Source organism: Lynx rufus, unplaced genomic scaffold (assembly GCF_022079265.1).
Source record: "Lynx rufus isolate CCGP_SWC_20201006 ecotype Redwood Valley unplaced genomic scaffold, mLynRuf1.p SCAF_6, whole genome shotgun sequence".
In the NCBI taxonomy this organism is placed as follows: Eukaryota; Metazoa; Chordata; class Mammalia; order Carnivora; family Felidae; genus Lynx; species Lynx rufus.
In genome coordinates, this window is record NW_025814878.1 from 115903682 (window position 1) to 115927950 (window position 24269).

The 24269-nt window shown below is 52.1% G+C and overlaps 2 protein-coding genes and 1 non-coding gene across 8 annotated transcripts; all 3 read right to left on the minus strand.

Annotated features, from left to right (window-relative positions):
- Positions 1 to 97: 97 nt before the first annotated feature.
- On the minus strand, positions 98 to 21415 carry PRRC2A (proline rich coiled-coil 2A). 4 transcript variants are annotated; one of them, XM_047101972.1, is made up of 32 exons: positions 21334 to 21415; positions 16155 to 16212; positions 13058 to 13232; positions 12389 to 12566; positions 11935 to 12034; positions 11767 to 11839; positions 11286 to 11429; positions 10974 to 11125; positions 10712 to 10791; positions 10183 to 10325; positions 9794 to 9884; positions 9484 to 9700; positions 8604 to 9078; positions 8037 to 8227; positions 7501 to 7798; positions 6889 to 7099; positions 4832 to 6697; positions 4198 to 4463; positions 3867 to 3997; positions 3509 to 3638; positions 3318 to 3403; positions 2888 to 3121; positions 2608 to 2748; positions 2420 to 2488; positions 2136 to 2303; positions 1863 to 1945; positions 1485 to 1695; positions 1295 to 1393; positions 950 to 1162; positions 739 to 833; positions 544 to 634; positions 98 to 432 (listed from the first exon to the last, which is right to left on the minus strand). In XM_047101972.1, the coding sequence occupies exons 3-32, from the start codon at positions 13167 to 13169 to the stop codon at positions 292 to 294; spliced, it is 6489 nt and encodes a 2162-aa protein (XP_046957928.1). In that variant the 5' UTR covers positions 13170 to 13232; positions 16155 to 16212; positions 21334 to 21415; the 3' UTR covers positions 98 to 291. The 4 variants fall into 4 exon arrangements, with proteins under 4 accessions (XP_046957928.1, XP_046957929.1, XP_046957927.1 ...); XM_047101973.1 differs by lacking the exons at positions 16155 to 16212; positions 21334 to 21415 and adding an exon at positions 15068 to 15229 and having other exon boundaries at positions 4198 to 4460; XM_047101971.1 differs by lacking the exons at positions 16155 to 16212; positions 21334 to 21415 and adding an exon at positions 15068 to 15229.
- Positions 12754 to 12884, minus strand: LOC124529520 (small nucleolar RNA SNORA38). Its single transcript, XR_006966407.1, has one exon. It is a non-coding gene; the product is annotated as a small nucleolar RNA SNORA38 (small nucleolar RNA).
- AIF1 (allograft inflammatory factor 1) lies at positions 20576 to 22623 on the minus strand. 3 transcript variants are annotated; one of them, XM_047102009.1, is made up of 6 exons: positions 22486 to 22620; positions 22247 to 22308; positions 22089 to 22155; positions 21679 to 21720; positions 21334 to 21496; positions 20576 to 20785 (listed from the first exon to the last, which is right to left on the minus strand). In XM_047102009.1, the coding sequence occupies exons 1-6, from the start codon at positions 22508 to 22510 to the stop codon at positions 20701 to 20703; spliced, it is 444 nt and encodes a 147-aa protein (XP_046957965.1). In that variant the 5' UTR covers positions 22511 to 22620; the 3' UTR covers positions 20576 to 20700. The 3 variants fall into 3 exon arrangements, with proteins under 3 accessions (XP_046957965.1, XP_046957964.1, XP_046957966.1); XM_047102008.1 differs by lacking the exon at positions 22089 to 22155 and having other exon boundaries at positions 21679 to 21817; positions 22486 to 22623; XM_047102010.1 differs by lacking the exon at positions 21679 to 21720 and having other exon boundaries at positions 22486 to 22621.
- Positions 22624 to 24269: the final 1646 nt, after the last annotated feature.

A 24269-nucleotide genomic window follows, 5' to 3' on the forward strand; every position in this document is an offset into this window, starting at 1 on the left:
CAACAGATCACTGGGGTAAGTAAATTCCGTAAAACCACTTCACTGGGGACTGTACTATGGTACAAAAAGATTGCAAACAACCAACCCATCCCCAAAATCATTTCAGAAAAATTTTTTAATCCTTTTATTACTCTTTTTTAACAAACGGCCCCAGGGATAGGGGACCAGGGGAGGGGGGTGGAGGGGAAGTGAGGCCCCAGCCCCACAACCCCTCCCCACCCACCCCTTTCCCCCTTATATATTTATAATCTATATACAAGCCCCGGGGGGTGGGGGGCAAGGGGAACTCCCTCAGCGGGGTGGGGGCAACCCAGGATCCTTGTCCCCTCGAGACCCAGGCTCCTCTGCCCGTCGGGAAGGCCCCTCTCGAGAAGGTGGCCCTGTCCGCTCCCAAGGCTTCGGCATCCAGCGCAGGGCATCCGGTGGGGAGGCCTAGGATATAGGTACATAGAGGTCATACTGGGAAGTCAGGGATGGAAAAGACAGGAACTCAGATGGTAACTCTTGGATTCAGACTTGAGGCCACAGGGGTCTCCCCTTCACCTGCTGGTAGAGGTCGATGCGCTGGGTGCGGAAGACTCCGCTATAGGTAGATGGTGGGGCCTTGAGACGGGAATTGAGGCCAGAGAATGACCTAAAGGAAAAAGTTTTTAAGGCAAGCCTGACCCCTGTTCCCTGGCCCCTTAGTAAGAAAGCCCTTAAGGGTGAGCAGTCTGCATCCCCACTCCCTCCTCTTGCCTTCCAGCTGGGGGAGTACGTGACGACCCAGGTCCCCCAAGGTTGCTGCTCAGTTTCCGATAATCCTGGAAGGGCTTTAGTTCCACTGGGTGCAGCTGAAGGAAAAAAAAATTCATAAGCCTCCTGCCTCCCAACCCAATTCACCTGGAGATTCTGAATCCCTACCCCTAGCTCTTAGGAGTTCCCTCGCACTTCAGTTCCTATACCTTACCTCGGCTCGTCCCAAGCTAGGGGGGAAGGGTCTGGCAGGTGAAGGCAGCACCCGAGTAGCAGGAGCAGGTGGGGGCCGCACAGCCAGGCTGGGGGGCTGCAGAGTAGGGCCCACAGGTAACAGAGAAAGGGGCGGTGGGGCAGGAGGTGGCGCTGGTGGCAGGGAGCCAAAGTTCACCACAGGCAGCTGTGAGTCCACCATGGGTAGAAGCATCTGTAGTTAAGAAATAATGTCGAGGGGAGGATATTAAGGGCAGGGAGGAAGGTCATAAAACCAGAAACAGAGTCAGACAAAAAAGCTAGAAATTGGGTAGAGAAACAATGAGGGACAAGTAACAAAAGGTACCTGTTGGGCAGGGGCCCCTGAGGGGAGGAACCCATTTTGGCCACCAGGTTGCAGAGGAGTAGAATAAAAATCTGAGGGGGATGGCAGATCCTGGCGCATCTGTTGGGAGACAACAGGGAGAAATGTCAACTCCCAAAAGCATTCTCCCCCACCCCTAACTCCCGAAGCCCAGCACCTGCCCACCTCTCACCTGAAGCAAGGGTGGGTCGGGCAAAGGGCTGGGGCAGAAAGCTGGAGAGTAGAGGAAGGAAGGTGGAGGGTAGAGGATTCCCCCAGCTGGCAACTTCCCCAGCTCTGTTGCTTGCAGTGCGGAGAAATCCAAAAACTGGCCCTTGACAGCTACCCCAGAAAGCAGTGCCGAGGGGGGCGCTGGGCCCGGGGGGAGGTACAGGGGCTGTGATCTGGAGGGGGGGAAAAAGTCAGGTGGGGAGAAGGAGTCAGGAAACCAGAATCGTTTGTTCCAAGTTAAGTCTACTAGTGTTTCATACCCCAGAAACAGGTCTTCCCCTTCCCTCCCACTGAGACACAGTTGCGTGTCCTTCTGAGATCAACAATCATTGAGTCTCACCTGTAAGGGTGAAGTGAGGGTGTCCCAGGGCGGAAGCCTCCATTGTTGGGATGTAACTGAGAGTCTATGGCTCCCCCCGAGACCTGAGGGAGAGCAAGGCTGGAATAGCTCATTTTTCTGGTCAAGAAAAGATCTCCCACCCCACCTACTACAGTAAAAGCCAAGGAGAAAAATGAAATAACAAAATGGCATTTTACAACTACACAAATCAGAAAGACAGACACTAAGGGGCAGCAGGCAGAAAGGAGTCATGGGACAGGAAATAGGACCTACCTGAGAATTGGGAGGCCCAGGGCTGCCATAGAAGACCTCAGGGTACAAACGCTGGCCTGAGGAACTGGGCTCTGGGCCACAGTGCCCAGGACCCAGGTTCTTGGATTGTGGCTCAGCTGAGGCAGAAGCACTGGGGAGTAACTCCCAATCTCGGGATACAGGGATGGCCTATGAGGAAAAAGCCTTGTCAGAAGCAATGTTTGGGCTTCCTGGATTCCAGGTCACACCCAGACATTTTTTCCAAAAACCGAAGGCCTTTCCACCAAACTCATTCTCCCACTCACCTCAGTGACTGATGCTAACTCCTTCTCTGCTTTTAAACTGTCTCCTACCACTAGGCGCAAGTCCGAGTCCTGTGGTAGTGATGCAAGGGAGATTGTCCCATGACTCAAGACCTGTGTCCTCCACATCCCACCTCCAGATTTTCCCCTCTTCACCCAACCCAAGGTACTCAGATCCTGCCCATGCAGACCTGGTCACTGGTGCCAAACTGGACCGGGGGCCCAGATCGATGGGACGGCCTGAGGGAGCTGGGCTCTGGGCCTCGGTCCGAACGCTGCAACCGTTCTGTGCCAATGGGGCCAGGGGGCAAAGGCTGCTCCCGGGGCAGCTCCTACATTGGGGAAGTAAAGGAAGTCAAGTCACGTCTCCCAAATGAAAGAATCCCCAAAACACAGAAGCACAGAGGAGACGACAAATGTAGGACCAAAGTCAGAGGCCCAGAAACATTCCTCTTGTTTTTGGTCTTTTACCTTTCTGTCCCCATCAAGGGGAGCAGGTGGCCGTCTCCTAGGAGGTTCAGAGGATTCAGAGCCAGGTGAACCCTCACCAGGAACAGCATTCAGGGGTGAAGGGTCTCCAGGCCGCTTGGGAGGCCCCTCTGCTGCCCCCTTGAGTCCTCCATCAGGGGAACTTCGCTGGCTGCAGGGACCTGATGACACCTGAGAATCCCCACTCAGGTCCACCCCACTGTCAGACTGACTCATCTGAGAGGAGTGGAAAAAAAGTTAAATCAAAATAAGTCAAGTCAGCAGTCAGTACCTAATGTTTACAAAATACAAACTGAAGAAAAGGGAGAAATTATGTGAGCAAATAGCCCTGGACAACCCAGACCAGGTGGAGAAGCACTACCAGTGCTCAAGAGAATCCCAGCTCAGACACTCCCTTCCCATTGTCACTTACCTCTGTTCCAGCAACATCCTCAAAAGGGCTCAAGGGTTCCATCCAGGGCTCCATGGAGCCAGGCCGGTAACTCTTCCGGCTAGCGGCTGGGTAGAGCACCAGACAGCAGAGATGAGAGGCAGTCCAGAGGCCACCTTGCCCTCTTGGCTCTTTGACATCGCCCTTTTCAACCACTGCTCACTTGTACTCACCAGTATGTAAACGGTTCCAGATGTGAGGAGTCAGGGCCTCTGTCCCTGCCTCTCTGCACTCTCCCTGAGGGCCTGGGCCCTCAGGCTTGGGGCCCAAAAATCCAGAACTATGAGACTGCGGCAAAGATTCCTAAAGGTGAGAAAGGCCAGAAACAAAACATAAGTGAGGTGGGAACTGGGGAGTGGAAGTGGCTGGGCCAGAATGAGGTGTGGGACAAAAAGGGAGACAAGAAATGACTAATAACGGAGAATCTGGGGGTAAGGACGCAATGACAGAACAGGAGAAAGTGGAGAAAACGTAAATAAGAACCTTCAGGAGTAAGAGCAGTGAAACACAATCTCAAGCTCCATCCCTCACCTCCTGCAGCAGCTCCGGTTTTCTGGGAGGCCGCTCCCGCCGTTTCGGGGGGAAGGGATTAACCCCGGCAGAGTCCCGGGGAGTTCCGCCCACCCCCCTCACCATCAGCCCTGGCTCCTCGAAGTGGGGGTCTGGGGAAAAGGGGAAATCCGTCAGCATCTGCCTTGGTCTACATCTGATCCTAGTTTTTCCTGTTAGCCCCTCCCAAGCCTTCCACCTTTGGTCAGTGCAGACACCCATCATCAAGGTCCCCAGGGCAGACTCTGCCCCCTTTAGCACCTGACCTTTTCTGGGGATGGAGACATTCCCACCCTTAGCCCTTCCAGCTTACCCGAACCGACGCTGTTGTTGGCCCTCTGAGGGTCATATCGAGTTGGGGGCCGAGGGGAGGGGCCCTGGGGGGTTTGGGGAGGCCCAGGCTTGGGCCTTGGGTGCCCCCCTGGTGCAGCTGCACTCCCTTGGCGGCTGCTGAGTTGGGCCAGAGCCTGTTGAATGCCAGCAGGGTTGCTGTGGATAACTTGGTCCAGGCGGAAGACAGCCGAGCTGCTGGGAGGCGGGGGAGGCAGAGGAAGCCCTGGGGGACGCTCCTCAGGTCTGCTGATGAGAACAGAGCATCAACTCTAATATTCATGGAATTGTTAACTCTTTCCCTACCAGTCAAGTCTTCCAACCTCTCCCACCTCCCTGTTAAAATCCAGGTGTTTCTAAGCACATCTAACAAATTCTAGGTGTATGGCATGGGTCTACACAATAGAGAGCAAAGAACAGAGAATATGCATACAATACACACAGGCTCCAGACTCAATCAACTGCTTTCTGACTATTTTCCCTACATGTGGGCGCCCAGCAGCCCATGTGCCCTTAGATCTCAAAGTCCATGGTGCCCAACTTCCCTTTCCTTCAGATTCTCTCCCTTCCCCCTCAGTCTAACCTTAGAATAAACTTAATAGCCTGTCCCTACCCACCTTCGGTTCTTGGGAGAGGGCCAGCTCCTCTTGTCTCCTCGCCCTGGGCCAGTCCTCCCTCCAGGTCCCCCACCTCCTCCACTGCTGCTGCCACCGCTGCCAGCCTTGCTGCCAGGGCCTGGGCGCCGGTTCTGCCTTTCCATGCCAGGCCGCTGACTTGAGAAGCTCCGCTTGCTCAAATCCTTGGCTCTCTGGCTTAAATCTCCACGGGACATGGTTGAAATGCCTGGTCCGGTTCCGCCTCCACTGCCCCCGGGAGTTCCCACAGCTTTGGGGGCCAGCAATGCTGGCGGGGGAGCCTCCTTGTCCCCCCTGCGCTCACTGGCAAAGTCGCTGCTCTCTGACGCAGTCTCCCATTCCTCATTGGCTTGATCGGAGTTCTGGTTTGACAGATCGGGAGACTTGGCAGCTGCCCGGCGTGGGGGTGGGGGCATGGAAACTGTCGTGAGTGTCTCCTCCACTCCAGAGGCAGGGGCTGGAAGGGCTAGGGAAGAGGGCTTGCCCTCAGTCCCTCTGGCCGCATTCTCCCGTTCCTGTTTCAGCCTCCTGAACCGAGGCGGTTTGTCCTGCTGCTGAGCCCTCCCGTGCCTCCTCCGTCGGGGCCGCTCCCCATCTTCCACACCCATGCCCACGTTGCTGCCTCCACTGCTACCTCCCCGGGCTATGGGGGACAGAGGCCCTGTGATCAGCTTCTCTTTCAAAGGCTCCTTACTCGGTGGCAAAGGAGCTGTCGGAGGCTTCTTGGGGGCCAGGGACTTGGTCGGAGGGCTCCAGCCTGGACAAATGGGCGGAGGGGGCCGCCCTCCTCCTCGACCCCGGCGTGACGGCACTCCCCTGGGAGTGAAGACGCGCCCACCACGGGCGGTGGAAAATCGGGCTGGGGCTGGTGAAGGAGGGGCTCCCGATGGTGGAGGAGCAAGAGGAACCTGGGTGAGCACTCCTTCCTTGGGTGGAGGAGCCTCCTTGTCTGAGGGGGCCAGATCGCTCTCATGGGTCTCACTACCCGTTTCTGAGCCCCGCTGCCGGCGCCGTTTGGGGATTTCTTCATACTCCGAACCCTCACTTCGCGTCTCGCTGGCAGTGCGGCCTCTGGGAGCAGGGGGATGGCTGGGTCCACCTGCACTACCTCCACGCCCGTCATCTCCTCGGAACTCTCGGTAACTGCGGAACTCTCGGCTTCGGGCTCCCCGCCCCCGGCCCCCATAGGTGCCCCGAAAACCCCTCCCTCTGGCAAAATACTCGCCTCGGCCCCGGCCCCGGCAAGAGGTAGGACCCACTCTTTCATAGGAGTAGTCCCTCCGAAGCCTTGGGGCAGGGGAAAGATTCCCACTGGGTGGGGTCTCCTTGGGGACCCCTATCTTCCCCTTTGCCGTCTTGAGGAGGTCTGGCTTTGGAACCTTGGGGCTTTCATCACACTGTTCCAGGGGTTTGGGAGGGAGCTCTTCAGCTTTCGTAGGTGGCAGGGGTTTCTTTATAGGCCCAGCACGGCGGGGAGGGGCCCCTGGTTCCTCTGGAGGGATCCCACGACGACTACTGCCTGGGCGAGGACCCCAGCGGGTCTCAGTGCGGCTCTCTCTGCGAGGTGGAGGGGGGCCTTGGCCTCCAACTCCTCGGGTAGGCTTTCGGTTGGCTTCTGGCCCCGTCAGTTGTGGAGTCTCCTCCTTGGGGGTTTCCTTCTTCGGCGGGGGAGCTTGTATTTTGGTGGCTTCATCATTGCCTGGGGGCCAAGGGAGTGGACGGGGCCCTGCAGGAGCTGGTTCATCCAGAGGGAAGCGAGGGATCGGGGGCCCAGTGGCTCCATTCTCAGGAAAGCCTGGATAACTGGCCAAATAGGGTGGTGGGGGAGGTACTGGAGGGGTCTCACTCCTAAAAGGGCAACAAAAAAACTGGAAATTAGAATGAAAAAAACTGCAACTAGGTGGAGAAAGAGAACACTTTATTACCACCCAGACGCTCCTCTCACACTTATTCCTGTCACTGCACCAATAATCCAAAGAACCTTTTCTCCTAGCCCAGACCCTTTCAGTGGCAATGCACTCACTTCACTACAGACTCACCTCATCCCCTTGTCATCCTCATCAGCCGCCTGGCGCAGCGGGGAGGTGAGCGGGCGGGGGTCAGTGGGCGTGGTGGTGAAGACATCTCCTACCCAGGCCAACTTTGGATCCACTGGTGGGGTGCCCCGATCCCGCAACAGGGGAGGTGCATGGCGCTCGAACGGCTCTGAGCTTGAACCCCCACTGTCTGAGCGCTCCCGGGGAACTAAGCCTAAGAAAACAAGAGGGATGAGAAAGCTAACCCTCTCTTGCATGACAGGCCCTGCAGCTCAAAAAGCATCTCCCCAATCTGCTTCTGTCAGTCACATCAATGTCAACTCCTCTCTTATACCTGCCAAGTCTGGGCCTGATGCACACTCCTGAAAGAGTTACCCTATCCACTCAGTTTCCCCAGACTAAATCAATGAATCCCCCCCAAGTAAATCCTGGCCAATGAAAGACCACCGTTTCTTTCCCAAAGATGGTCCTGAAACAAAGAGCCACCTCAGCAATACAACCACATACCTGCCCCAACCTCCTTCACTGGTGACCCTTTATTCCCACAGCAAGATGCCGATACCCACTTCCTGGGACTGAAGTGTCCCCTACCCACTCCCATGCAAGGGCCCTTACCAGTGGGATGCACACCAGGAGGGTAGAAGTCCAGAGGGGGCCGGCCCTGGAGGAGCCGGGGGTCCACATAAGGAGGAATCATCATCCACCGGGGATCAAAGTTCATTGGGGGCATGGGTGGGGGCCGGCCCAGAGCACCTGGGTACAGGGCCTTGGGGGGTGGGGGCGGAGCCTGTGGAGCTGGCACAGCCCCCATGGTCACAGGCTGGGGCGGTGATGGTGGTACCGGAGCGGGTGGGGCAGAACCCTGTTGATGCTGCTGCCACTGCTGCTGCTGCTGTTGCTTCAAAAGCTGCTCCTGGGCAAGGACAGAAGAGGGGACGAGAGAGACCTCAAAACCCCCACACCACCCTCAACAGAAAAAGAGAAACACACAACAAGGCAAAGTTAATACACAGATGTGATCAACACTTGGACATGGAAACCAAAGAGAGACAAGAGCTAGTAGAGGGACCCGGAAGGCAACTTACAAACAGGATAAACATCGAAGCCAGGGACAGAAACAGCTCTTAATGGGGGAAATAACTTGATCTCACCTGCTGCTGCCGCTGGAAACGAGGTGGCAATGACTTCTGATATTTGGGGTAGCCCAAGCCCTGGCTGGGGGGCTGTCGGCTGGGACCAACCCCATCACCCTTGGGTTCCACCTTCGGGGCAGGGGTTGTGGCAGGAGAAGGAACCTCTTCTGGTTGTTCAGAACCCTCTTTTGAGGACAGCTGGGGTTCCACTGCGTTGATAAAAAAGATAATCATCAGTGGCCCAGTACACCAACAGGTATGCCACGAATACCCATCACCTCAGCTCTCACCTCCCTCTCTCAAGATAAGCACTTACTTTTAAGAACAATGACGGTGGCATTAAATTCCCACGAAACCACCAAAATGACAGACGCCTTCTACCCCTGCTCCAGACTGAGCTTATACAAAGTGGTTTTAGGTCACTACGTATCCAGGAATTCAAATATCCACACGAGCAAAGAGCTTTTTTCATCTGCCACAGTCCAATAAACCAACTTCATTTCCTCCCACCCATACCACCTGTACCCTCAGCCCAAACACTGAAGAGCTGGGACACCTGGTAGTACCCTAGCCCCATCTCCATACCTGGGCTGGCTTCGAAGCTGCCACTGCTGGTGCTACTGGTACTGCCACCACCACTCACCAGGGTGGGAGCTGGAGCCACACCTGTAGTGGGGGTGGACTGGGCAGGAGGGGCCTGGGCCGGCTCTTCCGGTTCTTTTTCTGGTGTTGGGGCTGGTGCTGGTGGAGGAACTGGAGGCGCAGAGAGTTCTTTGGGGACTGCAGGTGGTGGAGCCGGGGCAGGAGGGGCACAAGGTGGGACAGCAGGCTCTGCTTTGAGCCGCTTGTCGGGCGCCCCAAACTTCTCATCAAGTCGCTTGAGCTTTTCAGCACAGGCTGCCCGGCGTTCCTCCTGCATGCGGCGCTCTTCCTCTTCTCGGCGTCGCCGGGCCCGCTCCACAGCCAAGGAGATCTCTGATGAAGATTGTTTTCGCCGCTGCCGCCAGGCCTCATCCTCGTCTTCAGGTGCTGGGGGCTTGCAGGGAGGCCCCCCCCGATCCTGTCAATGGGCAGATCCGGCAAGGCCAGACGTGTCAGTCGTCAGGTTTTTGATCTTTGCACAGACTGATCAACTGTCTCTAGCTGCAGGTGCAGGCACCGGCCTTGGATTGGTGGCCTCTCTGGGTAGGGGCAAACTCATCCTAATCTTGTTTCTTCTCTCCTTTCAGAGACACCCAGGTCTCCTTGTTCTTCCTCATTAGCATCCCAATTTCCTTTTATAACCCAGACTCCCTTAACACCAAAGATGTTCCAGACCTTTGCAGAGATACTCTACCGCTCTACACGTCCTGTAGCCCATTCTTGGCCCTCCCTCCAGTTTCCTCTATTACTACTGCTTCAACTTCTCAGCCAACACTCATCTCCCACAACTGACCCTTCTTGACCCCTCATTGTAGACACTCACTGGGTAGTCCCCAGGGGGGCCCCAGTTCCCGGCGGGGCCCCGGTGAGGTGGGGGTGGGGGAGGCTTTGGGGCAGGAGGCCCCGGCTCTGTCTCTGGAGGCCGAGAGGTCTCTGCCCAGGCCGTCTTGGGAGGGGGCGGTTCGCTGCCGGGGGAGTTGCCCTTTTTGCCATCTGCTTCAGGGGGCCGTTCCTCACCAGCAGCTGATTGGGACTCCTTGCTGTGAGCAGACCAACAGTGGAATTAAAATCAGCTGTAAAACAGCTCACTTAAGAGTTTATTACTTCGAGAAAAACTGAGCCTCTGAACTCACTGGCCCTCAGCTCCCTCCTCATCAGAGTCTCGCCCATCTTCCTCATCACTGAACTTGAGCTTTTCAGTGTAGTCAACCTCTTCATGGGCCCCTGAGGGAAAAGTGAAAAGCAATAACCCAAGTGTTCTCTCCAATCTCAGGTAACTTTCAAAGGGGTCTAGAACTACGTAACAGGATGCACTACTGGAAACGCCAACCCCCCTGAGTGAAGTGAATGCCACTGTGAGTCTTGGCATTCCCACACCTCCCAGTTCTTTACCAGGACTTGGCATTCCCCCCTGTGTCTGCCCTACCCTTTGGTGTCTCCTTTTCTCCCAACACAACCCCCTATTTATTCAGGGGATTTTGCCTTTTGAGACCAAAACACTTCATCCTTCATATCCACTAACCTGCCCAACCATCATCGTTCTCCTGGTCCAACTGGTCAAACTCTTTGAGATTATCCTCTTTAAGAATCGAAGGCCGACCCACAGGTTCCACAAGGCGCATCGGCGGCCCTGAGCCCCGAGGGCCCGCCACACGAGGGAAACGGCTGCATATGAAAAGACAAACGGGAGAGAGAGTGTAAAAGCATGTTACAGAACCACATACAAGAGGTGCCTGGGTGGCTCAGCCGGTTAAGTGTCCAACTCTTGATTTCACTCAGCTCATGACCTCACGGTTTGTCAGTTCTTGTGAGTTTGAGCCCCACATTAGGCTCTGCGCTGACAGTGTGGAGCCTGCTTGGATTCTGTGTCTCCCTCTCTCTCAGCCCCTTGCCCGCTTGCTCCCCCTCTCTCAAAATAAGTAAATAAATGTCAAAAACAAAAGAAAACAAAACCAAAAAAATACACATAGAAGACTCTGGGCCTTGAAGATCATCTCCCTTCCTAGTAGGCTTCCCGTCCCCAATCACAAACCCAGAGCTGGGTTACTCACCTGGGCCCATCAGGAGTAGGATATCGGTAAGGCCCCTGGGGTCCATAGGGCGGAGGGAACGGGAGATACGGGGGATACATCTGCAAAACGTCCCAACAGCAGCTGCTTAGAGGGACAAAGAGCCAACCAGCTCCCTAAACCTATTGTCCTCCCCTCTGTCATAGGCCCCTGCTTTCTCTCTGCCCCCTCCAAAAACTAAGTGCTAATTGCTAAATCTCAAGCTTCAAGCACAACCACTCAAAAACTAGATGTGCAAACTCACAAAGGGCGGCATCATTCCGCGGTATGGAGGGAACTGGGGTGGGCCTGAAGGCTGTAGCGCCCCCCGGGGATCATGGCTGTGATGAAGTTTGGAGTCTGGGCCCTCCAGCTCATCAGGGCCACGCCCACCTCCGTCCCTCCAAGTTGTAGAATCTTTATTTTGGAAAAAGCAAAGAAGGAACATAGCTTTAAAATGATGGAGAAGAAGGTGAATAAGCCAACACTTGGCTCTGAGATAGAATAAGGTGTTGCTCTGGGCAAAAAATAACCAACCACTCACCACCCACTCAACTCACAAATGGCAACCACTCACTTTGGGGGCGGAGGCTTGGTCCGGGCCCAGACGACTGTTCGGCAGACTCCCTTTCCTTGGCAGCCTTGTCCTGGTCGCCAGCCGCCTGCAGGGTCGGAAATTCCTCGCGAGAGAATCGTGACAGTAGGCTTGATGCCCTTCCACCTGTTGGGGTTGGGGTGCACAGAAGACAGAAGCATATTTACCATGAAACAACATACCATGAAAGTGGAAGGCTCTGATAGGCACCAGATCATCAAATTCCTGTCTTAAAATTCACCCCCTACGTACTGCATACTCATTCCCCAAGAAACAAGGTCAGCTCTGGAACACCACTTCACCCTCCAGTAAGACACATGAATTTGCTTATGTGGCCCATGAAACTGAATACGGGGCCCAAAATTTAGCCAGAGGACTGAGAACACTTTGCTGAAGGTATAGTGCAGGGCTCCTACCTACCACAAGAGCACTGAGCAAGCTCCCCAAGCAGCCCTGCACTCACCATCTCCATGTGCTCCATGGGTGACGCTGGCTTGTGCCCAGGACTTTACCCCGCTTGGAACCGAAGGAGCGTTCTGGGGAAGCAGAAAAATAAATCGTGACGGTGGGTGGTAGAGCTACAAACCATTCTTGCCTCCAGCCCTTCGGTAACATCCAGTTCTTCACATACCTCGGGGGCTGCTGGGGGTCGTTTCTGTTGGTTGGAGGCAGGCGTCTGTGAAGCCGGCAGTGGCTGCGATTCCGGCGGCTGAGCGGTTGAGGCATCGGAACTAAAGGGATGGTAGGACAGGAAAGTTATCCAGAATCTGCGATGCCCTCCCCTACTTCTCCGATTCATGGAGGATAAGTGAACCCAGGCCCATTTGTTACTGTTCACAAGTATTTACGACAAAATACTATAACCTAGTTACCCTGTGTAGGCTGTCTGTTGATGCCTTCCTGCCACCTGACAGAAAGCTGAATGTGTCATTCCTTAGTCCTCTAACAGGAGTCCTGGAATAGCCAAGAAAGGGGCTTCCCTCTGTCTCTGGATCTTATGTGGCTGGGCTAGACCAAGCCCCAACTCATTCTGAAGTTCAAAGTTAAAATACTCATCACTCTAGATCCCCCAGGCCTCTGTCTACCTCTTGGGGTCGGACTGCTCCTGTTTGCTTGCCCATCCTGTTCCGTCTTTCGGCACTAGTGAGACGTTGGGGTCATTGCCTTTGTTCTCGGCTTTCAGGCTTGGAAGGTTGGCTGGGGGTGGCATACGCCGGGCAATGGCAACTTTCCCGAGACTCTGCAGGCCATGGCGAGGGGCAACTGGAGAAAAGATGAGAGGGTGAAAAAACATCCCACATGGGTGATCTGACAGCTTTCTCTCCTAAGTCCCATTTATATGCCCTTAATGTCTTATAGCCAAACTCCTTTTAGAAACCACTCCTTTCTTTGCCTTCAGCAATCCCTGAAATTCCACTGGAAAAACTAAGATGCATTACACTTGATGCTTCTCTGTTGGATGGTTGATCTTGAGCCTGCAGGAAGCAAGCTGGCCCCAGACTTCTCCAAATCCACGTTTCTCTTCCTCCGATTCTTACGTGTCCAAAGACAGGGAACTACAGACACGCCTTTGTAGGAGGGTAAATGGTGTTCATCCAAAGACCAACGTCCCCTATGGGACCTAAAATAAAACTCGGAAGTCTCTAGTGTTTCTCTAGTCTTTTGATATTTGCACTATAACCATTTCCCTTCAAAGAGCTTTAAAATGTATGCCCAGCCTCTAGGAATTAGGAACATCTTCGCAGGACCCTCACCAGCGGGTTTCTGGATCTCTAAGGACTTGCCCTTATACGTATCAAACAGGTTGAGCGAGGAATACTTCTTTCCATCCTTCCCCTTGGCAGTCGGCCCCGAGCGATCGGACATTGCGCTGGAAGCTCATTGAGTACGTTGGGTCCTGCAGGCACCTCCCCCAAAACGTGCCGGAGCCTGTGGGCCAGACACCAAGTGTTTCAGTCTCTGCTCCCTTTACTAACTCCAAAAGAAACCTAGATGGTCCTTTTTGTTCTCATTAGGGACCCAGATATGTGGCCCTCTGGTGTCTTTGCCTCCAGCCTATTCAAAGTCCCCAGTCCCTTAAACTCCCACAGAGCCCACATGCCATGGTGCCTCTTTCCCCCAGACACCTCTTGCCAAGCAAATCCAGATAAAAAATTTAGTATCCTCCTAGTAGTAAACACACTTCCTTTTGTGCCAGGCTATAAAGGGTAGCAGCTACTTCATTATCTCTCTTCATAATCTCTTCTCCCCCCACAGAAATCATTCCAGAGATGTACAATAAAACATGACAAGTCCCAGCCTTAGACAAAAGCAGAAAAAGGCATAAAGCTTCATTCTGCAAGTAACAGAACTTCAGATCCCCCACTTATTAGACCACCAACTCCCTAACTGCGCCCCAGGTTCCTTTCCCAGAAGCCTCACTCCCATCTGGGGAGGTTTGCACGAAGGTATGCTGGGAGTTTAACAATTTTACGAGCTTGCTCAGCCAGACTGAGGGCTGGTGCCAGGTAATTCCTTATGGAATAACTGGGGCTCTACATACTCCCAAGCTACAGAACCCCAAGTATTTGGAACATTCACCCCATCATTTCCTGCACTTGCCCCTATCCCAGCTCCTGGAAAAAAATCTTGTGTCAAGATGAAATACACACTGCTGGGCTCTGACTAACCCTACGTAGATGTGAGAAAAACAACATTATGGAGCTACCTCAAGCACACTCCATAATCATAGGGCCAAAACCAGAACCAACTTCATTTTCCTACCCTCAGTAAGAATATCCATCAGCAGTCATTTCTTTCCCCAATATCCCTTCCTCCCTAAGCAGGCCAAACTCTGCATCATCAGTCAGTTCCTGAGTGACCAGGCATTCATTTATAGGAAAGAATGGCGTACAGGAAAGAGATGGAAGGTGGTGGGAAATCCAGGCAAACACAGGGCAAAAAGTGGGTAAAATCAGGATGAAAATCAGGGAGAACTTTAAGACAGGTAAGATGAGGGAATGGGGGTTGCTCTGTAGGTGTTTAAAGACTCCGAATGTTTGAAAAGAAATATATGAAAGAAAAGGACACAGAATAGTGGAATAACACTAATAAAGAAGGATCAACACGAAAGCAGGTGGAAAATAATACACTCAAGCAGAAACGGTAAAGACAGAACAAAGTAAAAGGGCAACGTCAAGACACCCAAGAAGAAAACGGGGGTTGAGTCACAGAGGGGAAAAGACACAGGAAAAACTAAAAAGCAGAGGAAGACTGAGGAACGTAAAAATCAAGGATGCAGGATAAAAACAGGGTTCCAGGGTGGGAGTGACTCGACGCGAACAGGGGGGTCAAGAATGGGGAACCCAAGCACTGGTTGATGGTGGAGGGGGTCCAATATGGAGGAAAGGAGACACTCCGAGGATCGTCGGGCGCGGCCCACCCCAGAGTGGCGGTAGCGAAGGGGACCCACAGATTGGGGTGAAGAGGCCAAGAGCGCAACGGATGGTGTGGAGTTACCGGCCCAAGAAAGGGGTCACTCCAAGAAAGCAGGACAGTGGGTGATTAGGGGCAGGGCATACACTCTGTGTGAGGGGTTGGAGGTGAGGGTACCAAGCTAGGGGTATCGGAGGGGGAGGGGCAAGCAAGCCCCAGCAGCAGGAGGACAAAATGGCGGCGGCTAATGGCAGCTTCTCCTCCCCCCGGCCCGCCACTGCCGCCGCCGCCGCCGCCACCACCGCTCCCGCGCCGGAAAAGGGCGTTAGCACTCGGCTCCCCAGACTCACCTGGCCGGGTGCGCGGGGGTCCGGGACCGGGGCCTAGGGGCTCCCCGAGGTGGGATGGCGGTGGGGCGGGGGCGGATGGCGGCGGATGGCGCCGGGTTCGGCTCCTCCCGTCTCCCTCGCTCACTCCGCGGCTGGGCTCCGACTAACGGCCCATCCGGGCAACCGCCGCCCCCGGGAGCACCCCCCCCCACCTCCCGCCTCCCTCAGCGCACGACACGCCCCTTGATTTGCATAAAGGGCGGGGCACTTCCCACCCTATCCTTCTTTACTTCGAGGGCTGTCCCTATTTAAAAAAAAAAAAAAAGCAGGGCATGCGGAGAAGGCACAGGTTATTTGCATAAAGAGGAGGGACTTACAGGCGCTAGGACGCCGGTTGGCTAAAGAGACGCGCCCCCGGCGTCGGCCGTTAAGACGCGTAGAGGGGGCGGGAATGCAGCGTCTGTCGGCCGGGCGGTTGGGGCGCAGAATTTGCACGACGAATAGGGGCGGGTGGGGGGGAGGGAGGAGAGGCGGAGCGTGCGTCGTGCGTTCGTGGAAAGATGGGAGCGGTGAGACGTAGGGATGCGAAGATGAAGGAAACGATGCAAGGCTGATAGCGCTTTCAGTGGAGGAGACCGAGCGAACGCAGGGGACAGAAAGGATTAGCTGCCGGAGGGCGGAGCCTAGATAATAGGGAAGAGTCCCCGACACACGCGTCCATTTGTAAGGGGCGAAGGCTCCAGAGGGGTGGGGCCTTCTAGTTATTAAATCACGTCATGCAAATGAAGTGGATAGACAGGCCAATCCTGAGGTCCAGGGGAGTGTATCGTCGGCACCGTGCACTGTAGGCATTCTTTCGATAGTTCTGTTTATTTGCATAATACATGCAAATCATTTGAACAAAGATAGGGTAGGAATAACCTCTTCATTAGCATATCAGCAACCAATGACTAAGACATTTAATTTTATAACAATTTTCATGAATGTATTTATATATCTGATACTATTGGCAGTTTGTATTCTTTTCACAATGGGTTTTATTCTACGAAATGCGGTACTAGTTTCCTCCTTTGTCTTCTATTACTGTGCTCCAATCAGACCTACTAACCGTTCAGTAAATCCTTCGACAACTGTTATGAAGCCGCCGGAGACATCCACAATACATTCTGGAAGTAGAGGAATACAATCAGATCCTGCCTGGGGAGGTTCAGAAATGCTTCTAGAAAAACTTGACTCTTACTAAAAAATGTGAAGAACTAGTTAGGATTTAGCCAAGTTTGAGGAAAGAGTGCACAGCTCAGGCCCAGTGAACTGATGAGCAGAGGCATGGTTTTAGGGATCTGTGCCTCAGCTGATGTGACTAAATTAAGAGACTGCCTCTCTAGTATGGAAAATTAGAGCAGAAAAATTAGCAAGAACCAGGTAAGAATTTTATCCTGAGCTTCATTACAATAGTTGAGATGAGTTCAGTTCTTAAACATTCAAAATGATTCTCTTATCCCCTCTTCCAGGTCTCCTACCACAGCAAAATTTTTTGGAAGAGTTATCCATACTTACAGTCAGATTTCCTTCCTGCCATTCATTCTTTTTTCTTTTCTTTTCTTTTCTAAATTTTTTTTTTAATTTTTTTTCAACGTTTATTTATTTTTGGGACAGAGAGAGACAGAGCATGAACGGGGGAGGGGCAGAGAGAGGGAGACACAGAATCGGAAACAGGCTCCAGGCTCTGAGCCATCAGCCCAGAGCCCGACGCGGGGCTCGAACTCACGGACTGCAAGATCGTGACCTGGCTGAAGTCGGACGCTTAACCGACTGCGCCACCCAGGCGCCCCTCTAAATTTTTTTTTTTTAATGTTTACTTATTTTTGAGACAGAGAGAGACAGAGCATGAATGGGAGAGGGTCAGAGAGAGAGGGAGACACAGAATCTGAAACAGGCTCCAGGCTCTGAGCGGTCAGCACAGAGCCTGACGCGGGGCTCGAACTCACCAACTGCGAGATCATGACCTGAGCTGAAGTCGGACGCTTAACGCTTAACCGACTGAGCCACTCAGGCGCCCCTCTTTTTTTTTTTTTTTTTTTTGAGCGAGATAGGGAGAGCATGCAAGTGAGCAAGGGGCAGAGAGAGAGAGAGAGAGAGTATCCCAGGAGGGGCAGAGAGAGAAGGGGGGGCTTACCCTAAGTGGGGTTCATGTTCACCCAAAGTGGGGCTCATGCTCACGAAATGTGAGATTATGACCTGAACAGAAGTCATATGCTTAACAGACTGAGCCACCCAGGCCCCCTCCTGTCATGCATTCTTAAACTGACTCCAGTCAAGCCTTCACCCCAGCCCTTTACCCAACCTGCGTGTGTCATGAACATCAATCTCCTGACTTGAAATAGCTTTTGTGCTGATGACTCCCAAATGCATATCTTCATCGCAGACCTCTCTCCCAAACTCCAGAATTGAAGACACATATATGTACTTGACATCTCCTATTGGGTATCTAATCATTTCTTTTTTTTTTTTTTTTTTTTAGTGTTTTATTTTTTAGTTTTGAGAAAGAGAGAGAGTGCACGTGCCTGGGGAAGGGGCAGAAAGAGAATCCAAAGAAGGCTCCAGGCTCTGAGCTGTCAGCACAGAGCCCGAACTTACAAACCACGAGATCATGACCTGAGCTGAAGTTGGACTGAGCCACCCAGGTGCCCCTCTAAAAGAACATTTCAAAGTCAGTAGGTCCAACACTGAACATTTGATCTCTGGAACCTCAAAACCTGTCCTCTCCACATCTCAGCTGATGGAAATTAAAAATTACGGTTAAGCCAAAAACCCTGGAATCTTCATTGACTCCCTTCTTTATTTCACTCCCCACTTTCAATTAGACAGGAACTCCTGTCTTGAGAAAATACCTGGAATCCAGCTTTTTCACATACACTGCTTCTACCTTGATCTGAGCCACTCTCAATTTTCACCTGGGTTATAGCAACAGCCTCCTCACTTGTCCCTACCCCTGTCCCTAGTCTGTCCTCTACACTGCACTCAGGGTGGACCTTTCCTCAAAGGAAGCCTCAAAGGACTCCGTTGCTCAAAGTCCTATAATGCCTCTGTTTCTCTCAAAGTCCTTGGAGTAGCCCGCAAGACCCTAAATGACTTGCCCCCTGATTTTATTACTCTCCCTACCTCTACCAGACATTTCTCACCTTGGGTCCCTTTTGCTTCTCTTTCCTCTGCCAAGTTGGTTCTTCCCCCAGAAACCCACATGCCTCGCTCCTTTACCTCCATGAGGTCTTGTTCAGTGTTAGTCATCTTCTCAGTGAGACCTACCCTGATCACCCATTCAAAATTTTCATCTTCCCTGACCATCCTGCTACATGTATTAGTTTTACCCGATTTTGTACTGTATCCACATAGAACTGTACAGTAAGGGTTCTTTTGCATCTGTCTTCTTTTGCTTAACATTATGTTAATGAAATTCTTCCACATTGTTGATGTAGTTGTACTTTGTTCATTCTCGTTGCTGCATAATAATAGCCTGAGGTATGAATATAACCCAATTTATTTATCCTGGGTGAACGAATTATTTAAGCTCTAGATCCTTTGTATCCTCCCTAGTATCACCAGGGTTGTTGCAAAGATTAAGAGAATATATGGAAAGCATTTAGGCTGGTATCTCACATATAGTAGGTGCTCAATAAAGTTAGCTATTGATTTCATTATATTCGGATATGTTATTCAACTTGAAATGACCTCTTCCTCATCTGAAGTCCCATACAGTTGTTACTGTAGCGCTCTTTAGGAGGCCAACCTGGCTTCACCATTGGGAAGAGCCAACAGTCTGTCCTCAGTACCTGAAACGAGCTGGGCTAATTGGATTACCTCTTCCCGGAAAGTCAGGAAATCAGAAGTAGTAGCCAGTAACTGGGAGTTGCTAAGTTAACTCATCTGGACACGTTGTGTTACACAAACTGGTCTGGATCACCCGGCAGAAGAACCAAGCGGCACTCGGAGATCTTGGAAGGAAGGAGGCTTATTTACAATGGTGGGCTCAGAGGAGATCATTCTCCAGAGGTCTGAGCACAGAACATTAACAGAGGGGACAATTTATAGTCTGTTACTTCCGCATTCCTCATTATTAGTAATTTGGCGCCTGAGGCAAGCAGGGTGGGAAGAAGAACCCGGAAGGGAAGTCTTCAGGCAGGGACTGAAATTCCCTGATCAGTCCTGTCAGCCATCATATAACAGATTTTTCCCTATCAGTTGGAGGAAAGGTCCAGTGATAGCCTCACTGAAGGCTCAGGAACTCTGAGGTTCCTGCCTTTCCTGGGACTGGCTTTTTAATCCTTTCTGCTACCCAGGGATTCAGTATCCCCTGTATCTGTTCTCAATAACCTCCTAATAGAAGCCCCCTTTCCCTTCATTAAACTTAGTTTCTGCAGGTTGTTCCCCAAAAGGACCTCAGTGACTAATTTAACATTTAAATTATCAGTTGGTTAAACCTCTGACTTTGGCTCAGGTCATGATCTCACAGTTTGTGGGTTTGAGCCCCATGTAGGCCTCTGTGCTGACAGGTCATAGCCTGGAGCCTGCTTCACATTCTGTGTCTCCTTCTCTCTCTGCAACACCCCCCCCCCCAACTCATGCTCTCTCTCTGTCTCCTTCTCTCAAAAACAAATAAACATCTTTTAAAAATTTACAAAGACTAGGGGCGCCTGGGTGGCTCAGTCGGTTAAGCACCCGACTTCAGCTCAGGTCACGATCTCACGGTCCTTGAGTTCGAGCCCCGCGTCAGGCTCTGGGCTGATGGCTCAGAGCCTGGAGCCTGCTTCCGATTCTGTGTCTCCCTCTCTCTCTGCCCCTCCCCCGTTCATGCTCTGTCTCTCTCTGTCCCAAAAATAAATAAACGTTAAAAAAAAATTAAAAAAAAATTTACAAAGACTAGTAATGGAGAATATCAGTTCAAGGTAATCGTTGCTCGAGATGACTGCTGGCTCAGTCAATAGAGAATGTGACTCTTGATCTCGGGGTTGTGAGTTGGAGCCCTATGTTGGGTGTAGAAGTTACTTAAAAACAATAAAATCTTAAAAAAAAAAAAAGATAATCCTTGCTCTTCCTTGTGGACCTGAGTGATTTGTTGTTTGTTTGTTTGCACATGTCTTTTTGTTCCATCTAAATTCCTTGAGATCAGGGCTATCATATATCTGGACTCTCCCTTGGAGTACAAAACCATCTGCTGTGGTTGACACTTTACAAAATTGTGGAAGGAGGGGCCCCTAGGTGGCTGGGTCAGTTAAGCCTCTGACTTGGGCTCAGGTCATCATCTCATTGTTTGTGAGTTTGAGCCCTGTGTGAGGCTCTGCACTGACAGCTTCAGATTCTCTGTCCTCCTATCTCTCTCTGCCCCTCCCCCCCTCAAAAATAAATAAACATTTAAAACAAAATCATGGATGGATTGTTCATTTGGGCAAATCCTCGCTGCCCTTCCCTCAAAGGGCCTCACTTCTCCCTAAACCCAGGATAAAATTCCCCCCAAACGGAGACCAAGCTGACTTAATCTGGAGAAGGAGGATAGTTTATTTAATTTAGCGTAACTGTGGCTCACAATTCTGTGTTCTTTTTCCATGCTGGGGTGATTAGGAACCCCATCAATCCCACCACATCTCCCCTACCATAAATCAGGGCAATTCAGAGATATTTCTCTTGGCTGGGGGACCTGCTGGCTTCTCCTGTTCTCTTGCTTTCTCCTCGTACATCAGGATCCTGGTTGAGATGGGAAAAGACAGAGGGATCAGGAGATAGCCTTCTCAAGAGAATACGTTTTAGGCTACTGTGAAAGTCTGGAAGGGGCGCCTGGGTGTCTCAGTCAGTTGGGCAGCCAACTTTGGCTCAGGTCATGATCTCACAGCTCATGAGTTTGAGCCCCACATAGGGCTCTGTGCTGACAGCTCAGAGCCTGGAGCCTGTTTCAGATTCTGTCTCCATCTCTCTGCCCCTCCCCTGCTTGAGCTCTGTCTATCTGTCTCTCTCTCTTTCTCAAATATAAAAAATAAAAAACATTAAAAAAAAACCTTTTAAGAAAGTCTGGAAGAGGATGGGGGTTGTTATGGTGGGAGGAAGAGGAAGGAAAGTGGAGATGGGAGAGCTTGGGGCTGTGGGGACTAGAACAAGGGGTAGGGATAGGAACTTGGAAGGATCCCTCAAAGAAGGGAAGAAATGGATGCTGAGTAATGTGTAGGTGAGCCTGGGGACGGGGATAGGGGTGAGGGGAAAACAGGTAAGTATAGGAGAGGTTGGAACTGGACCCTCACATTTTTAGGATGGCAGATCTCTTTCCCAACATCATCTTGAGAAAGTCAGAGTAGCTGAAAGTCTCCCCAGAGCCGCTGGACACCTCCCTGATTAGTTTCTTCAGCTCCAGGTGGGTCTTGGGGACCCCGAGTTTTTCCAGCATTCGCTTCAGGGACATGATATCTAGAGGCAGAGGATGGGGGTGAGAGGAGAGGAGCCTCTGTCTCTCTCTGTCCTCACCTTCACATTCCCATTCTCCTCCCTCCTACTCTGGTAGCTGGGCCCTCTCCCAAACCACTAAGAACTGCAGGAGACACCTCCCTCTTCCTGGGTCTGCACACTTCCCCAGATCACTCTTTTCTCACCGATATCTCCATTTCCATTCAGGTCAAACTCCATGTATTTCTCTGGGTGAGGGGAGAAAGCAGATAGGGTCAGCGCTGGCTGGAGGGTCCTCGGGAGGGGGCACGGCAGGGGATTGAGAAAGGAGTTGCTAACCAAGCCCTAGGTGGGGAAGATGTGAAAGGAGGAGGTAGGGCAGCCTGAGGAAGTGCGGGTCGGGTAGAGGGGCCCTGTTAAAGTGTAGGGAAACAGAGAGGGTGCTGGGCAGGGCAGCCCAAGGAAAGGGACGGCAACTAGGGGGGCAATAAGGGCAGCCTCCCTTCTTCCCACCACAAATGTAGATTTTGTGTCTCTGCTGTCCCTTCTCTGTCCTTGGGGAAATCCTGCCCTCCTCACTACCCCCCCTCCCTCCCCCCGACAGTTTTCCCCTCACTCTTGAAGGCTTCCAGTTTGGAGAGCAGATCCTCATCACTGCTATATTTGGGATCATCCAGGAATTGCTGTTGGGGGGGGGGGGACAAGAGGCAGGATAGGTCCCCTGGTCCAGGGTTCCCTTCCCACAGGCCCTGCCCCCTTAGATCTTCCTTTTACCTTGTTGATTTCATCCAGTCTGTCTTCCTGCTGGGCCTTCAGCAGCCCGAAGGCTTTTCCTCCTGAGGGGGCACAAAGGTTAATGCTTCCTTACCTCTCATTCCTCTTCTTACCCCCACACCCGCCCAGGGCCATCACATTTCTGCCTTCCTAGGCCTGCTCACCACCCCCTAGCCCCCGCCCAGGTCTGTCCATCTCTTTACTCTCATTTTAGGCTCTGCCGATTCTACCTTCCCTACCTTGTAAATCTCTGGTGTGGCTCATAGTTCAGCAGCTGCTGGAGAGGCCGGTGGACTGGTGGGTACAGACTAAGCTGGTGCCCTCTCTGTCTCCTCTCCCATCAGCCTCTTCTGAGGCCTCCCTCCCAGACTTCCCCTTTCCCCTTATTCGCTTTTCCTCTAGCCCCAGGCTTCACTTCCCCATCAGCTTTTGCTGACAAGAGCACCCCAGAAGGAAGGGGGGGGGTGCTGCAGGATGGAGAAGAGAAAATAGCATTCTCCCAAATTCCTCTTAAGGAGAGCCCAGTGTGTGCATGAAAGAAAGAAGCCTTGGGGGCGCCTGGGTGGCTCAGTCTGTTAACTCTCGGACTTTGGCTCCGGTCATGGTCTCCCAGGTTCGTGAGTACAGCCCTGCATCGGGCTCTGTGCTGATAGCTTGGAGCCTGGAGCCTGCTTCAGATTCTATCTCTCTCTCTCTCTCTCTCTCTCTCTCTCTGACCACCAACGCTCATACTCTCTCTCTCTCAAAAATAAATCTTAAAAAAGAAGAATAAGAAAGGAAAGAAGCCACTGGAAGTATGGCGGTAGGGAGGGACGGAGGAGTATTTATTCTCAGGAACAAATGGTCTTTGAACAGGTCCAGAGGGTCAGGTAACCCTCAAGGCTTGCATTTTCTCAGGTTTCATGAGTCTGGGTATGCAGGTTTGGATAGACAGCTGAGGAAGGGCTGACTGAATTTTTCTAGGCCATGAATGGGAGAAAAATCTGAAGTCCACTGGCACATCTGGGAGGAATGCAAGATATGAGGGATCAGAAAGGGAGAGAAGCTTCACTCTCTGGTCTGGCAGTTCCACGGAGGCACTTGGAAATGTGGAAATGTCTAACAAATGAGTTTTTTTTTTAAATCTTTATCATTTATTTTTGAAAGACAGAGACAGACAGACAGACAGACAGACAAAGCTTGAGTGGGGGAATGTCAGAGAGAGAGGGAGACACAGAATCTGAAACAGACTCCAGGCTCCGAGCTGTCAGCACAGAGCCCCACGCGGGGCTTGAACCCACAGACCACAAGATCATGACCTGAGCCGAAGTTGGACGCTTAACTGACTGAGCCACCCAGGTGCCCCCAAATGAGTTTTATTTGTTCACTTTAGGATGTGCACTGTAACCCACTCATCTTATCTTCTTTGAAATATTTAGTGAAATCTACAGAGCTCAGGAATTTGAGAATTTAAGTGGATTCTTTGGAGGAACTGAAAGTGTTACTGAGAGAGACAGCATTTGTAGGCACAAGAGCCAGGAGGTGAAGCCAACATTAGGGATGTGTGTGTGCGTGTGGGGGGATGCCAGTCACCGTGGGTTCAAGAGAGTGGATAAGTAACCTCTAATAAATGTCTTCACTACATATATATGCTTTCCTTTTTTTGCTGTATGGGTAGTTGCTTCTAGGGGAGGGGAGGATAGCGCATTCCCCTCACTGAGACATTTTGTTCAAACTCCCCACCCAGAGCTCTACCCACCCTGCCCCAGCATTGATGGAGACACCTTTCCTTCTCCTCTTCCTTCCACCTTATTTCCCTTTCTGCAGCCGGGAGTATTTACTTCTCACTGCCCTCTCCCTGACCCATGCAGGTCAGGGGAGATGCTGGGGTGAACTCTGACTTTTTGACTTCCCTTTATTGCACCTGCCTCTAACCCTTCAGAGAAAGCTGCAACCCTGCACTCAGGTCTCAGCGCCTAGTGGGGGGAATTCATTTCCTTATTCATACATTTATTCAACAAATATTTATCAAGTACTTACTATA